A 15842-nucleotide genomic window follows, 5' to 3' on the forward strand; every position below is an offset into this window, starting at 1 on the left:
TTATTTTATTTTTTTACTTAATTATATTTCTTTATTCATTAGTTGGTCACGTAACTATATCTAATAATCTAACTTATTATTTATTTTTCTTACATAAATTATACTCTCTCCGTCCCAATTTGTATGAAAGTATTTGACTAGACATGGATTTTATGAAATAAAGGAAGGCTTTTGAAACTTGTAATCTTAAATAAATCATAGAAGTTTTTGGGCTAGAAATCATCTCATTAATGATAAAAAGAAAAATCTAAAGTTGAATTGTTACCAAATATAGAAAGGGACTTACTTAAAAAAAAGGAGTCACTTATGTTTTATAGGTTCTCCCATTTCAGTTGTGATGCAATCAACGTTAAATTCATTTTATTTTCTATATTTTATAAAACTAAGTTCTCATTTTTTTTAATTTCACATCCTCACTTGTCTAATTTTTTTAAAAACGATGTTCATTAAATTTTATATATTTATATATATATATATATATATATATATATATATATATTAAGGCCTCTTATTAAGATTTTGCTTTAGGTCTCCGATGAGGTTGGGCCGCCCCTGGATTGCGGCATGATCCGAATGTACCACCACCTTTGAACCTACAAGTTAAGAACGAAACTTGTCAAAAGCATAAACAATTGCAAGAAGTTCTTTTTTAATTACTATATAGTTTATTTGGGAGGCATTCATTGTTTTGCTAGCATAGTGAATGGGATGGAAAAGCTTGCACACTCTTTGGCTCAACACCGCTCCCACGGTGACATCACTAGCATCACACATCAATTCAAATGCCAACTCCCAATTAGGAGCTTGAATGATAGGAGCGGTTGTTAAACGCCGCTTGAGTTCCTCAAAAGAAACCATACACGCCTCATCAAAGTGAAACTTGGCATCTTTCTCCAACAATTTACATATTGGGTTCACCACTTTTGAGAAGTCCTTGATAAACCTCCGATAGAATCCCGTATGCCCTAGAAAACTTCTTACACCCTTTACGCTATTTGGAGGAAGTAACTTGGCAATAACATCAATCTTTTCCAGATCGACTTCAATACCCTTTTTGGACACATTATGCCCAAGCACAATGCCTTCCTCCACCATAAACTGGTACTTCTCCCAATTCAAAACAAGATTTGTTTCTTCACATCTTCTCAACACCTTGGCCAAGTTAGCCAAACATCCATCAAAAGAGTCTCCCGCAACGGAAAAGTCATCCATGAATACCTCAAGAAAATCCTCTATTATGTCAGTGAAAATAGCCATTATGCAACGTTGGAAGGTCGCCAGAGCATTACACAATCCGAACGGCATTCGAGAGAAAGCGAATGTGCCATAAGGACATGTAAAAATTGTCTTCTCTTGGTCCTCGGGGGCAATTAAAATTTGATTGTACCCTGAGTAACCATCCAAAAAGAAAGCAATAGAAAGACCTTCCCGCTAACCGATCCAACATTTGGTCAATAAAAGAGAGTGGAAAATGATCCTTTCGGGTGACATTGTTCAACTTCCTATAGTCCATGCAAACTCTCCATCCGGTGACGATCCTTGTTGGGATTAGCTCATTCTTATCATTGAGAACCACGGTCATCCCTCTTTTCTTTGGCACACATTGTACCGGACTCACCCAAGTGCTATCCGAGATTGGATACACTACTCCGGTATCTAACCATTTTATGATTTTCTTCTTGACCACTTATTGCATAGGAGGATTGAGCCTTCTTTGGTGTTCCACACATGGCTTGAACCCTTCCTCCAAGTTGATCTTGTGCATATAAAAGGACGGACTTATCCCCCAGATATCCGCAATGGTCCAACCTAATGCCAACTTGTGCTTTTTGAGAACATCAAGCAATAAAGAAACCTACATACTAGACAAAGAGGATGAGATAATAACAGACAAAGATTCATTAGGGCCTAAAAATTCATACCTCAAATGTGAAGGCAAAGGCTTCAACTCAAGCTTTGGTGGCTCAATGATAGACGGTTTAGTGGGAGGAGTAACCCGATTCTCCAAATAAAGGGATAACTTTGCGGGCTTGTAAGAGTAGGAACCAAGTCCCTACAAAGCCATCACGGCTTCAATGTAACCATCCATTGCCTCATTCTCCGAATTGAGTAGAACCGCATGCAAAGATTCATCCATACAAATTTCTTGCGTATCCATATCTACCACTTCATCGACCACATCAATCACGGATATCACTCCATAGTCATGTGGATACTTCATTGATTTTTGGATGTGGAATACCACTTCTTCATCATTCAACCGGAATTTGAGCTCTCCAGCTTTAACATCACATATGGCCCTCCCGGTAGCCAAGAAAGGCCTGCCAAGAATGATCGGGATTTCTACATCCACTTCACAATCAAGAATCACAAAATCCGCGGGGAAGTAGAATCTATCCACTTTGACAAAAATATCATCAATCACACCAAGTGGTCTCTTCAAAGTACGATCTGTCGTTAATAATTTCATTGATGTAGGCCTTGGGTCGCCCAAGCCCAACTTCTTGAAAATGGTATAAGGCATCAAGTTGATACTTGCCCCCAAATCACACAAAACTTTTGCGAAGCTTGTCAACCCAATAGCACAAGGAATAGTGAAAGCCCCGGGATCTTCTATCTTATTAACCCCTGTTTGTGAGATGATTGCACTACATTGGTGAGTGACCTTAATGGTCTCAAAATTAACATTCTTCTTCTTAGTGACCAAGTCCTTCATGAATTTAGCATAACCGGGCATCTTTTCAAGAGCTTCCACAAAAGGTACACTGATGGTGATTTGATTCAACATATCATAGAACTTTTGCAATTGGCCTTCTTGTTGTTGCTTTGAAAATATTTGTGGAAACGGAGGAGGCGGTCTCAGTAATTGCTTGTACAATCTAGGTGCCTCCTTGCTTGCCTCATTGATTGGTTCTTTCTCCTTTGAAGGGACTTCATTTTCATTTTGAGAGGTGCTTGGTGCACCTCTTCAACAACAATTGGACTTACTATTGGCAACGCACACTTGGGAACTTCAATCACCTCGGGCCTCTCATTGACCATGAGAGGTCCATCTTGCTTAGGAACTTCATCAACTTTAGGAGGATCCTTAACCTTGGGAAGAGCCACCTTAGGAAGTTTGGGACTCTTGACCTTAGGAAAAGCATATTTGAGAGGCAACTCCTCTTCGTCATCATCATCCTGAACTACAATGGATCTCTTCTTTATAATTTTGCTCCGCATTGTGAAAATGGCAAACACTCGCTTTATACCCTCATCTCTCTTTGGATTTGGAATTGTGTCACTAGGAAATGATCCTTGTGGTCTCACATTCAATTGAGAAGATATTTGACCCAATTGAGTCTCAATTTGCTTGATTGAAGTGGTATGAGAAGCTACCACTTGATTCATTTCTCGCCTCTCTTTGTCGGATTGCTCTTGATTCTTGAGCATCCTTTCCATAATCCCTAAAAGTTGGTTATCAGTTGAAGAGTCACCTTGGTTGTTGTATGGAAGATGTTGGTAGGATCTTTGTTGATATTGTAGGGAAGATCCACCACCTCGATTACCTTGATTACTGCCACTCCAACCTTGATTTCCTTGATTGTTATTGCCCCAATTGCCTTGGTTATTACTCGACCTCCATTGTCCTTGGCTAGTTCCTTGAAAGTTACCTCGTTGGTTTTGATAGTTACTCACAAATTGAACTTCCTTATTTTGCTTTTGATAAGAATCATCTTGAGTGTAGCGTCCATTATCTTATGAGTACATCTCCTCTTGAGGTTGACATTGATTACCCTTCATATTTTGCTTAGAACCCAAGACATGAACACCCTCCACGACATGTACTTGCCGCAATGCTTGAGTTTGTTGAAGTTGTGCTTTTGCAAGTTGATTCATAGTGGTGGTCAACTCGGCAATGGATTGACCATGATCGTGCAACTCCTTGTTGAGGTGAATCATATTCGGATCTCCTTGAGGCACATTCTCTCGGGATTGCCAAGCGGATGATGTCTCTGCCATCTCATCAAGTATGGCACAAGCCTCCGGGTAAGGCGTGGTCATAAAGTTTTCACCGGCAAGTTGGTTCACTACACATTGATTGGTTGTGTTAATCCCACGGTAGAAGGTTTGTTGCAACATGTTCTCGGTCATATCGTTGTTAGGACATTCCTTCACCATGGTTCTATAGCGTTCCCAAAATTCGTGTAGTGGCTCATTCAGTTCTTGCTTGAATGCCAAGATTTCATCCCTCAATGTAGTCATGTGCCCGGGTGAGAAGAATTTGGCAATAAATTTCTCCGCCAACTCATCCCAAGTATGGATGGTAAGCGCTCCAACCAATCCAAGGCTTTTTCTCTTAGGGAGAAAGGAAATAACCTTAATTTCAAAGCGTCCTCGAACACATTTGTTTGCTTACTTCCCCAACAAGCATCTACGAATCCCTTTAAGTGCTTGTATGCATTTTGATAATGTGCTCCGGTGAAGTAGCCTCTTTGCTCAAGCAAGGTGAGCATGACATTTGTAATTTGAAATTTTCCCGCCCTAATACGAGGGGGCAATTGTACTTGCATAGCCATCATTTAGTGCGGCATGTTGTTGAGCCGGTTAGCTATGTGGAGGTAGTGGTAGTGGATGCGGCGGAGGTTAGTGTTGGTTTTGACCTCGACCACTCCTGTTCCCTTGAACCGGAGCCGCTTCTTCATCTACCATATCTTCATCAATGGCCCCAAGAGGCAAATCACCAAGGTCATTGTTGTTCTCCATTGGTAACCTACAACAAGCACACACGAATCAAAGTATCACGAAGAAAAGATAAGAACTCAAGAAAACACACAATAACAAAGTAACACAAGAACACACTTCTTTGGAGACCCATTGGTGACGTCCATCCTACTCTCTATATAAAAGTAGCATGGTCGTTAGCAATAATAAACCCAACAAAGAATGGGCTCAAATCCCACAAGGAGTAGGTATGTGTTAGAGTGTCCAAATGCGTGCAAACTTGATGATTCTTAATGTAATCTTCAAACAAAGAGTGGTTGTTCAATTATGTCTACAATTACTACTAAAGTTTAACTAAGGAATTCTATCAAACACGTAGAGTGCAAATAAGATGTAGTTATAGCAAAATAAGAGAAAGGCGCTAGGATTGCTTCCCCCTCTTGTAGGCTATGCTTTGGGTATACAAATCGTCAATTCTAGTTAATTAAGCATGTGTTATGACCTCAATTTCTATTCTACCAACTTAATGTCTTCCAACACTTGAGTCGTTTCTACCCCGAGTTGCTCTTCCAAGATAACTAAGGCTCAATGATAAGCAATTGATTAGCCCAAGTAGAAATCACACTATTCCTTGCTATATTTCGTTAATCAAATAATTAACCCACTTAATTTCTTGCTAATTACTTTATACCTAAGCTAAGTTCTACTCTTCCAAGCTAGAACAAGCAAAATAGGCATGGATTTAGTGTTTGCAACCACAAAATCAATCAATAAATCATCAAGTAATTGGATAACATAAAGCTTAATCAAATTTTGAATTTATATTAATAACCCAAAAATATAACCACACTTAGGGTTCACAATCCTAACTTAATAAACTTAGCTAGACATATTAAGAAGGGAGAATACAAAAAGAGATGAAAAACTAAACATATAGCTAAAGAGGAAAGAAAGATTGCGTAGAACAATGGTGAAGTCACCCAAATTCCTCAAGAAAAAATCCCCAACAGCTGCTACACAAGTCTCCTTGCCAAAGAGATACTCTAGAATGACTTAAAATAGCTATTTATACTAAGCCCCACGACTGGACAAAATTACCTTTCAGTCAATTGTGTAGGCTGGATGCATGTGCGTAGGCTAATTGCGTAGTCTACGCAAGTTTGAACGCTTCAGCTTTTTTCCTCTGCGTAGGATATCTACGTAGCCTATGCAGGTTTGCGTAGGAAAAAACAGAATGTCTTCAAATCTTTACTTCTCAGGTCTTCCTTTGCGTAGCCTACGCAAGGCTGCGCAGGGTCTTCAGCTCAAACTTTAACTTTTCTTCCATTTTTCACTTGGACTTGGTCTTTTCTTGATATTTTTGATTATTTTCCATTCTTTAAGCGTACTCAAACCTTCATTACCTGAAATCGAGCCATTCAAAACATAATTAGTTAATTTTTTCCAATAAATGGGACATAAAATCTTATAAAAACACAAGAGACATTGGCTAAAAAGCCAACTTATCATTAGAGTAGGTAGTCTAGAGTGTTCATAACAGTAGTATTGGCACGCAGTCTCGCTTTCTGTTGGTAGTATGTTTTTATGACTAACCGTTGTTTGCTTTCATTGTTGATCACCTTACTATCTTATTATTTTTATTTAGCTTTTATATGGCTTTATGGTACTGTCCCCTCGTGTCTATATTTTTATTAATGTGGTGCTTGTGCTTTCCTAAGCCGAGGGCCTATTGGAAATAACCTCTCTATCCTAACAAGGTAGGGGTAAGGTCTACGCACACACTACCCTCCTCAGACCCCAATGTGGGATAATACTGGGTATGTTGTTGTTGTTGCTATAAACCACCCAGCAAGCCTAGCATACAATCTCTCAAAGCTTAATAGTTGATCACTATGGAAACATTGCCCTCTCAAAATATGTCTTCTCCTTGAGGAATGAAGAACAGGTCCAACCCTTGTAGAATTCGGTAGTGTCCACTGTCCATAGTATTTAGCTGAGAGTTTGAGGAGTGATTGGTAAGAGTAAGCTACCATTAAGGTTGAATCTTTAGGTACAACCCAATCTCCTAGCCGAAACTGTCTATACGTCCTATTCTTGATATCCAGAGCTGTGAGTTAGTGCTGTTAAATTTTGCTCTGTAATCTGTGAGTTTGATGTAATGTAAATTGCATGGGAATAAAAAAATGATCTCATTTATGTAGTGCATAATTCTGATAGTACATGATTACAAACAGATTTATCACTATTCGTAATTCCCTCCAATAAAAGGGAAAGATAAAGAATCTCAACCTGCCTGGACTTTAGCACCCAAGTGGCAATCCTTTTGTTCCAGAACATTAGCCTAATAGGTATATCGACAGCTGCAGGTCAAAAATATAGTTGAAAATCATAAGCTATTTTAAAGCCAAAATTGCATGAATGGATCTTGCATTTCCCAGTTAAGTCAATGATGATGCAACTTCAATGGCACTGCCTAATGGCCACGCTGCTTCAACAAGGGATTTCTTGTATTGAACCTTTTTCACCAATGTGATTTCTTGCTGAGGATCAAGTCCTGCTCAGTAAAGAATAGGAGTAAATCACTCAAAATGCACCGAAATGAAAGTAATGTCTACTTGCTGAAATATGAACCTAATTCTTACTCACCGAATCCATCTACAAGTAGAGTGTACTGATAGACAAGATCCATGCACAAGTATGGCAAGTTATCAGGATCCACACGAGGAAATGCAGATTTGGCACCCTCAAGTCCAGTTTCACAAGCACGCTTAGCTGCACTTTCGTAATCAACTGGGTGAACTTTTGCCACAGCTAAACTTGGATTAATCATACCAGCCTATGCCCACAACATATAAAATTTGTGCCACATTAGAGGAAGGAAAAATTTCCCTCTCAGAACAACATATTAGAGTACATCTCTAACTCATTAAATTTCCATAAGCAGCTTAACTCGAGTGATTCATACCTCAGCAGCCCTGTCAAAGAAAAATGAAGCAACAAACATATTCTTTTGGCCATCTCCCCCTCCACCATTCCACACCCCACCAAAGGTGCATTTCATGTGGGTACATGTTGGTTCATTAACTTTCAGAGCCTTCAGAGAAACCTCCCTACAACTACTCAAGCTTGAACCTTGAGACATGGCCGATGCTGGGTAAACTGCTCCTCCATACTTGTATGACCCTTGAAAGAAAACATTGTTCATCTTCAATTGTATACTTGCTAATACAGGAAAATAAATACATATTTTTCAAATTACAGTAAGACAATGTAAATTAAGGATTCAGTGCTCCTACTTTCTGCACCTTATTAGTGAATAAGGTCAGATATGAAATTCAGGTAAGGGAAGGAGCTTTTTCTCTAGTTAACCTCCTTTTTTACTTCTTAGAGAGAGAAATGATGCTTCCAGAAAGCACTGCATCAGAGAAAAAAAAGTATAGAATGATCATTGCACCAGGAGAAAATTAGTATATACCATGATAGCCTCCCAAGATGCAAGGATTTCCAGATTCATCGGTCGCCTTCAAGATCTCAGCTCGAGCTGCTAGTAAGCCGTAGTGCAAATAGCTGTAAACAATATACATATATCACATTAAGCTCGTACAGGATAAAGATGACAAAACACAAGATAAGCCCACTCCAAATAACAAGTGAAATATGTTCTTGCCCGCAAGTTGGATCAGAGATTCATCCTGATTAAAAAGTTGGATCAAAGATTCAAGAAATTATTTGGAGAGCGCAAATGTGTATCCTGACATTCTCTAAAATCATCACATAATTATGCATAGAGGATGAGATGGACCTGTGAACGTAAAGGTAGTATTTTGTCCCCTTTAAATACATTTCCTGGACGTATGAATCCTCTCCATCTGATATCTTTGGAGCCTTTTGGGCATCTGACTCAGAGATGGCATACGCCATTTGTACAGATCCACCTCCAAGATCAACCACTCCAACTGTATCAGAGTATTTCTTGCCCAATTTGCCTAACAAATAATTGATGGTTACCTGCATTGATAGCAGAAACTAAAAATCAGCTAGTTATACAATTGGTTGACCCATATATCAGACTGTATCAAGAGGTGACAGAAATTATATACTCCATATGGTTAGGTTAGAGATCAAGAAAGAGTAATAAAAGTATATATTTTTATTTGAATATGCAAATAATCCTATATAGTAAAACATTTTTTGTTAAAAAGAAGCCTCCACAACCTTTTCTAATAAATTCTCCAAATTGGGAAAATTAGATTTAGGCATCCAAAGACAACTTGATTTTCAGATTTCAGAAAGTAAATTTTTTTAAAAATATTTCTAAACAAAGGACTCCAAATTTCCGATGCCTCTCCATTGTTCCAAAAGATAAAATCTGAAGGGGAGGTGTTAATTAATTCTGTATCTGTAATGCAGGATTACTACAACAATAACTAAGACTCAATCCCAAACAAGTTGAGATCAACTATATGAATCTTTACTGTCCATGTTGCTCCGTTCAAGCTCATCCCAGACCAAAATTGTACAAAATAAAAATAAATATAGAAGTACTAGAAGTCCTTGTATCTTCTATTGACATCTAAATCTCCGATAGGACCCAAAAGGAAAACATCGGAACTAAAGTAAACATGCTAACATGACTAAAGTATTCCCAAATAATTGGTAGATCGTTTTCTTCCATTGTGCCTATTTTTGCCAACTCTGCAGGGATTCCAAGAGACTGTAGGCGTTTCGAGATAACTTCCTTTCATGTGACTTTAGGTCTCCCTCATCCCCTTTAAACATCCTCACTCACCATGGTTTCATACTTATGAACTGGTGCATCTCATGCAGGATTACTATTATCATCAACATGGCCTAACACAGTGTCCAATTGCAAAAGATTGAATAGGACAATGTATTCGATTTGCTTATTCTATCTTTATTTCAATCACCACCGGTATAAAATAGGATAAACTTAAAAAGCTCTCTACATTATCTCGACCATTTAGGATGGGACTAAACATGCAATTGTCAGTTTTATATAAAACTCTCCTTAATTTGTCACTCAAATAGGAAAAGATTCCCACCTTTCAGAACAGATGATTATTCCACCTGTAATCCTATCTTGCAGTATTAGGAACGCAAAGGTTTTAACGCTTGAACTTGAGGAAGAGGCTAGAGGAGGGTAGCTTATGTTAGCTAAGTTTTTCACGAGTAAGAAGTCGAGGAAAATGTGAACCACTTGCCCGTTCATTGTCATGTAGCACACCGATTATGTGGAGCATTATTTGGAGTATGTTTGGTATTCAGTGGATTGTCAGCTTTTGCCAAGGTTTTGTCATGACATGGGCATTTACAACAACAACAACCCAGTATAATCCCACTAGTGGGGTCTGGGGAGGGTAGTGTGTACATAGACCTTACCCCTACCCTACCCTAGGGTAGAGAGGTTGTTTCCGATAGACCCTCGGCTCCCTCCCTCCAAGAACTCCCCACCTTACTCTTGGGGTGACTCGAACTCACAACCTCTTGGTTGGAAGTAAAGGGTGCTCACCACTAGAGCAACCCACTCTTGTCATGATATGGGCATTTGCAAGGAGAAAAAGAAGTTGGAGCATAGGAAATGGCCCCTTTGGTTCTTGAATCGACAAATTAGAAAGAAGGAATCAAGAAAGAATGAAGGGGTTGAAAATTCTATTTTACATATTAGAGAGTTACTTATGTTTCTTGTAAATATTTGGAGCACCTAGAAGATTCCGGAAAGTGTAGATTACTGAGCGCTTTTTACAGAAAATCGCATTTTTGTCTAGATCCTCTACTTCAGTATATAGCTTGTAAACTAGGTTGATAGAAAATAGCCAAAAAGCTTGTAGTCTACCGTAGTACTTCTACCAGAAATCAAAGGTGGGGAAATGAATGCCACGAGAAGAAAGCATTCAGATGGAGAAAGAAACTTTTAGTAGTATTATGTCAATAAATTGCTTCACTCATCAAATAAATAAATAAACAAAAAAATTCCTTCTTCTCTGGTTCAACAGTTCCACCTTGACATGCTATTCATTAAACTTCTTTTTGATAGGTTGCAATTCATAAAATTCTTCAAAGGCAACTTGAAGATGTTGATTAGTAATTGTTTATATACATAAAGACCCTAGCTCTTCCTTTTGTCAAAAAAGAAAAAGAAATTCTATTTTTTATTATCCTCTTTTTGAACCTGAGCTAAAAATCACTCTTTACCAATGCTAATAATGCTAAATCTTAGGACCCGTTTGGCCATAGATTTTGCCAAAATAAATTTGGGTTTTATTTGGCAAACACATGTTTGGCCATAGATTTTGCCTATATTTTGGCAAAATCCCAAATATAGCTGGTTTTTGGCCAAAATATCACTATTATATTTTTTAAAAATTACCCCAAACTTTTGTATTTTATAAAAGAGCCCACCATTTATTATTTTGTAATAATGTTGCTTCGTCTTCTCGGTCACCTGATAGTGTATCATGTAGTTCATTATAAAAATGATAATTTTGTATCAAATTTATTTATGATCAGGACTATGGTTTGTGATAATATAATGAATGTTATTGATAATGGTATTGTTGGGTATTTGTGATAGTTTTTAGAACTTGTGGGTATAAGTCATGTTTCATGTTTTTCCAAAATAAATTTGGGAAATATATTTTGAAAACTGATGTCCAAACACATTTTCATCTTCAAACCAAGCTTCACCCAAATCAGATTTTTCAGAACAAATTTGGAATCTATGGCCAAACGCTAGCTTAGAAAAAAGATCCACTAACCTTGACTTAACTAATCAACATTACATCAGAAGTAACTATACCCAATAAATAGCAGAAAAATGAATTCAAGACCAGAGATCAGAACAACTCCTTTTTTTCATTCTCAAAATCTTTTCTGCTTTTCTCTAATCTATAAAGAGCTCAAATTTATATTAAGCAAGCAACTCCACTTGAATAATAGTTTTATATACAGAGAAGCTCATAACAGCTTGAAGTTCACATAACATACCCACTGGTAAGCACCTTCTTGATTTCCATCAAGAACAGTGACTGCATCCGCCTTTGCTTTGAAACTACTTTTGCTCTTCAGAAAATCCCTCACCTTCAAAACACATTTACATTTATTATAAGTACAGACAAGCTTAAAGTAGAAAAAGCCACTTAAAATTTGAACATAAGACATGCCCAAATAGATGAAGGTCTAGGATATGAATCAATCTTACTGCTTGAAGAATCCTGTCAGATGCATCACCTTCCAACTGCCTCAAACCTGCAGTTGCCTAGATAGACTGCATATCAATACTGAGCATACAAGGCAGCTAAAATTTTTGAAATTGAATTATATGAAATATTTTAATAAAAAGTACACTAACCCCAACTCTCACTGGCGTATTACTGCGCAAATTTCGTGGAACTACATTCTCTGCTTCCTTTAGAAGTGATAGAAGAGACTCCGCAGCAGCCTCAGGATCACTAGCATATGAACTCAAACCTGGTTTTTTCTGTGGTACCAAAGCCAATTATAGATGAATATCCGCTGCGAATTGAAAGCATTTACACAAACTATAGGAGTTCATATGTAACAAACTAGAAAGAGGGAACAGATAGGTTGTTCGTAGAGAATTACGGACTTCACCGAGATGCATTTCCATCAATCGATCAACTGCATTTGAATCCAGAACGTAATCAATAGAGGCAGAATCAAGATTTAACGCAAGTGGATTCGGAATTCCACCGTCGATCACGGACTCTATGATGCTTTTAAGACCTCTCTAATCAGCTTTGCATTTTTTCGTTCATAAAGAATGAATCCCCCGATAAAGAAAAATTATCCCCTCCCTTTTATTGAACCATGGAGAACCCCAAGTAGTTAGACAAATTTAGTTGTCACATTCCACCAGCCATGTTGATTTACCAAACTAGGTTAGCTATTCATATAGTTTGTTCAGCACAAAATTTTGCTCAGTTTCACAGTAAACTCCAAATTAAACTGACGCAACATCTCCCCTAGCCACTGACCACTGTCACCCTCCATCATTTGAAGCATTATATATGTGTGTATACTTAGTTTAATTGTCAGATGCAGTGGGTTCAGCTTTTCATATACATACATACGTTTTTCTTCCACTTACATTAAAGGTCTGACCCAGACGCAATAGGTGGAGCCAAAGCCATTGTGTCCAAACTATTCTATTGCGATCAACAATATGAATCATCTATAAGCTAGTCATATGGCATATGCTACAGCAAAAAGTTTATCTTGCTTTCTTTATAAACTTTAAATTATACTACTGGGGCATCTCTCATAATACCATTATCCACCCTGTAGCCCAGAGGCAGTAGGTTTGTCAGAGGGTTGATTTTCATATATGATCACTCAACTTTTATTTTATTTCCCCAAAGTCTCTGAACTATTTTTTGTAACATAAAAATCACTCAACTTTGCTCAAGTATCACAGAATGTCACTAAACTATTTTTTGTAACAAAAAAATCATTCGACTTGCCTAAGAATCACAACAAGTCTATAAAAATTTATTTTGCAACCAAAAGGTCATTCAACTTTGCCTAAGTATCATATAGAATGTCTCTTTTGTTTCCTACTAATGACTTGCTGTGATACTAGGCAAAGTTGAGAGATTCTTTGGTTAAAAGGATAGTTAGTATTTTCGTGATACTTAGGTAAAGTTGAGTGATTTTTTCCTACAAGTGAGAGTTGAGTGACCATCTATGAAATCAAGCTCTCTGTTTCCAAACTAGATCCTGCTGGTGTCGACATTATGAATCAACAATAATGCTCGGCGGAAAGATTAGATTACTTCAAAAGAGTAAAATTACCTGCACGAAAAGTTCGAGTTCATTGCCAATGGGAACGAGATCCAAGTTCTCATCGAAGCAGAAAACGTGAACTCTACTACCAGAACTACCAGCATCAAATATAACCGCGTATCTCATAGATCCGAGATTCGGAGAGAATTTCCGATTCAGAGACTCCATAGAATCAGAAGGCGAACGCGTAGGCATTACATAAAGCACGAGAGAAACAAGGAACAGAGGTACGCAGATCACGAGGATCACGCCTTTGTACCTCTGGATCTTATCGGAGAATGATTCTCCACCTCCGTATTGCCTGTTTCGTTTCAATGTCTTCTCCATTTGAAGTGCTGGATCGAGCTGCTGTTGTGCCTCTAATAGCTCGGCTGCCGATGGTGATCGGTATCGGATCTTGCCGTTTCCCGGCGCCGGCGCCTGAGTCTCCTGTACGGCCTCCAGCTCGAATTCTTCTTCTAACTAGTTGTAGTGTCTCTGGATCACACACAATGCGCCGATCCGAGACTACAGGATAAGCAAATGGGCAAATGCACCGGGAAGGAAAGAGAGACGCTTTTTCTATACGGTTTAGGAGTATTATATGTCTGAACTTTACTGAGAGTATAACTGCTAAACCGGGCGGTCTGGCAAAAGTCCTCGCACTTTTTCTATTTTTTCTATTTTCTATTCCCAAACGTGTAAAAATATTTAACTTCATTTTAGAAAGAGAAAAATGGTCAAATTTAAATTAAGTAATTTTACTCTGCATCAAACTTTTAATTAAACATTACTCTATTTTTAGAAGAAAAAAATTATTTTTACACTTGACCACTAGAGGAGTTTCAATAAAAAGATAATGTTAAACTATCGTCAAATGTTGAGGAGTAAATTTTTTTTTTTTTTGAACAGTTTGAATACATGGAGTGCACCAATTTCACACTAAACTTTAGTTAGTGGCAAGAAAAAATACGAGACGGTATATTAACCACAAAGGTATTCAAAAATTTAGTGTTAAAAAAACAAAAAAAAAACATAAAGGTATGAATGGACCAAATTTGGGTTAAAAACATATTATTTCATGAATTTTAAAACATGGATTCTTTAAATTATTAATAATATAAGTTTTACTGTGATGTTTTCTTAATTTTAATTAACTTTTCAAGTTACAAGATAGAACTAATTTCTCAACGATTTAAATTCAATAACCAATTATTTCAATATTTTCTTTTACCAGTGAGTAATACAGTAATTGAACTTATTCGATCAAATAATGTTATATGAAACGAAAAAAGTAGTAATAAGAAAAATATTTCATTTATTTAAGTTGTACCTTAAGTCTACTGAAACTTTTTGTTAAATTTAATTCTACAATCAGAAGCATATGTGGTTACATGGTCATGTGAGAAGTATTACCGAGATATGAGTCCTGAAATGTGATAAAAATGGTTCGTGTGTGTTTATCCGAAAAACGGATAGAGTTGAATTTATACGTAGTTTTAAGGATACGTGGTATAACTTGGTACAAATCAGAAAATTAAGTAGAAATATATCGAATATTAATTGTATAAAGGAATGAAATACAAACCAAATTGAGTAGAGAACGATTTATAAACAGTCAAGATGAATCAATGTCCAAGCTCAAAAAAGGATAATCCCAACTATATATCAATGTAATAATCTTTAAAATGTGAGTGTATCAATATTTTCTTCTCTAGATGTTGAATCTGCCCTCTACAGAAATAATACCCACTCTTCATATAGTGGAAGAATCCTACTTTGGATATAATAAAAAATACATAGTGAGGATCCCATGATAGATTAGTTGATCAGCTTTTTCTTAATTTCCGCCGAGATTCTCTCCCTGGTGCGGCTACAACGGCACTTTGTCTCTTAGCTCGATTTTGATCGGTCTTGTTATCGGTCGATCTTTGGATCTCGAGCTCAATATTGACTCGAGCTCGGTATTAGTTGGTCTCTGACTCTTGAGTTCGATAACGCTACTTCATGTCATAGCTCGATATTGATTCGAGCTTGATATTGACTCGAGCTCGGTATTGAATCGAACTCAGTATCTTAAGCTCGATAACCCGGCTTTACTTCTGATCTCAATGTTACAATGACGACCCTCGGTTCATCACTTTCCAATCTCGACTAATTACACGAAGGGCAAACTCGGATTTGACCGTATATAGATAGTCCCCTCGTTTCTCGAAAAAATGTGGTGAGAACGGATATGATTTTTCAACGACATGACTAGATACACACTGACGTCTGCATCGAGCCCGACCATGACATATGTGATAAATGTCTCGTCGGTTCAGTTACCACGACAT

At 37.5% G+C, this 15842-nt stretch overlaps 2 protein-coding genes across 2 annotated transcripts; both read right to left on the reverse strand.

The window, feature by feature from the left end:
• Positions 1-2053: 2053 nt before the first annotated feature.
• On the reverse strand, positions 2054-2788 carry LOC107786852 (uncharacterized). The gene has a single exon (XM_016608350.2). The coding sequence runs from the start codon at positions 2786-2788 to the stop codon at positions 2054-2056; it is 735 nt and encodes a 244-aa protein (XP_016463836.2).
• Positions 2789-6869: 4081 nt separating this feature from the next.
• On the reverse strand, positions 6870-14166 carry LOC107786853 (apyrase 2-like). The gene is made up of 9 exons (XM_016608351.2): positions 13537-14166; positions 12074-12202; positions 11924-11980; positions 11710-11802; positions 8507-8712; positions 8180-8271; positions 7670-7887; positions 7351-7540; positions 6870-7258 (listed from the first exon to the last, which is right to left on the reverse strand). Exons 1-9 carry the CDS (start codon positions 13852-13854, stop codon positions 7143-7145), a joined length of 1419 nt encoding a protein of 472 aa, XP_016463837.1. The 5' UTR covers positions 13855-14166; the 3' UTR covers positions 6870-7142.
• Between the last annotated feature and the right edge of the window lie 1676 nt (positions 14167-15842).

This window comes from Nicotiana tabacum, chromosome 24 (assembly GCF_000715075.1).
Source record: "Nicotiana tabacum cultivar K326 chromosome 24, ASM71507v2, whole genome shotgun sequence".
Taxonomy (NCBI): Eukaryota; Viridiplantae; Streptophyta; class Magnoliopsida; order Solanales; family Solanaceae; genus Nicotiana; species Nicotiana tabacum.

Bases quoted from the DNA above. Each gene is read 5' to 3' on its own strand.
- LOC107786852 (XM_016608350.2), bottom strand. From the start codon at position 2,788: ATGTTGAATCAAATCACCATCAGTGTACCTTTTGTGGAAGCTCTTGAA.
- LOC107786853 (XM_016608351.2), bottom strand. From the start codon at position 13,854: ATGGAGAAGACATTGAAACGAAACAGGCAATACGGAGGTGGAGAATCA. The intron at 8,713-11,709 runs GTATGTTATGTG...CTATCAATGCAG, and splicing joins AAGAAGGTGCTTACCAGTGG to GTAACCATCAATTATTTGTT. The intron at 7,259-7,350 runs GTGAGTAAGAAT...TTTACTGAGCAG, and splicing joins TCTACTTGTAGATGGATTCG to GACTTGATCCTCAGCAAGAA.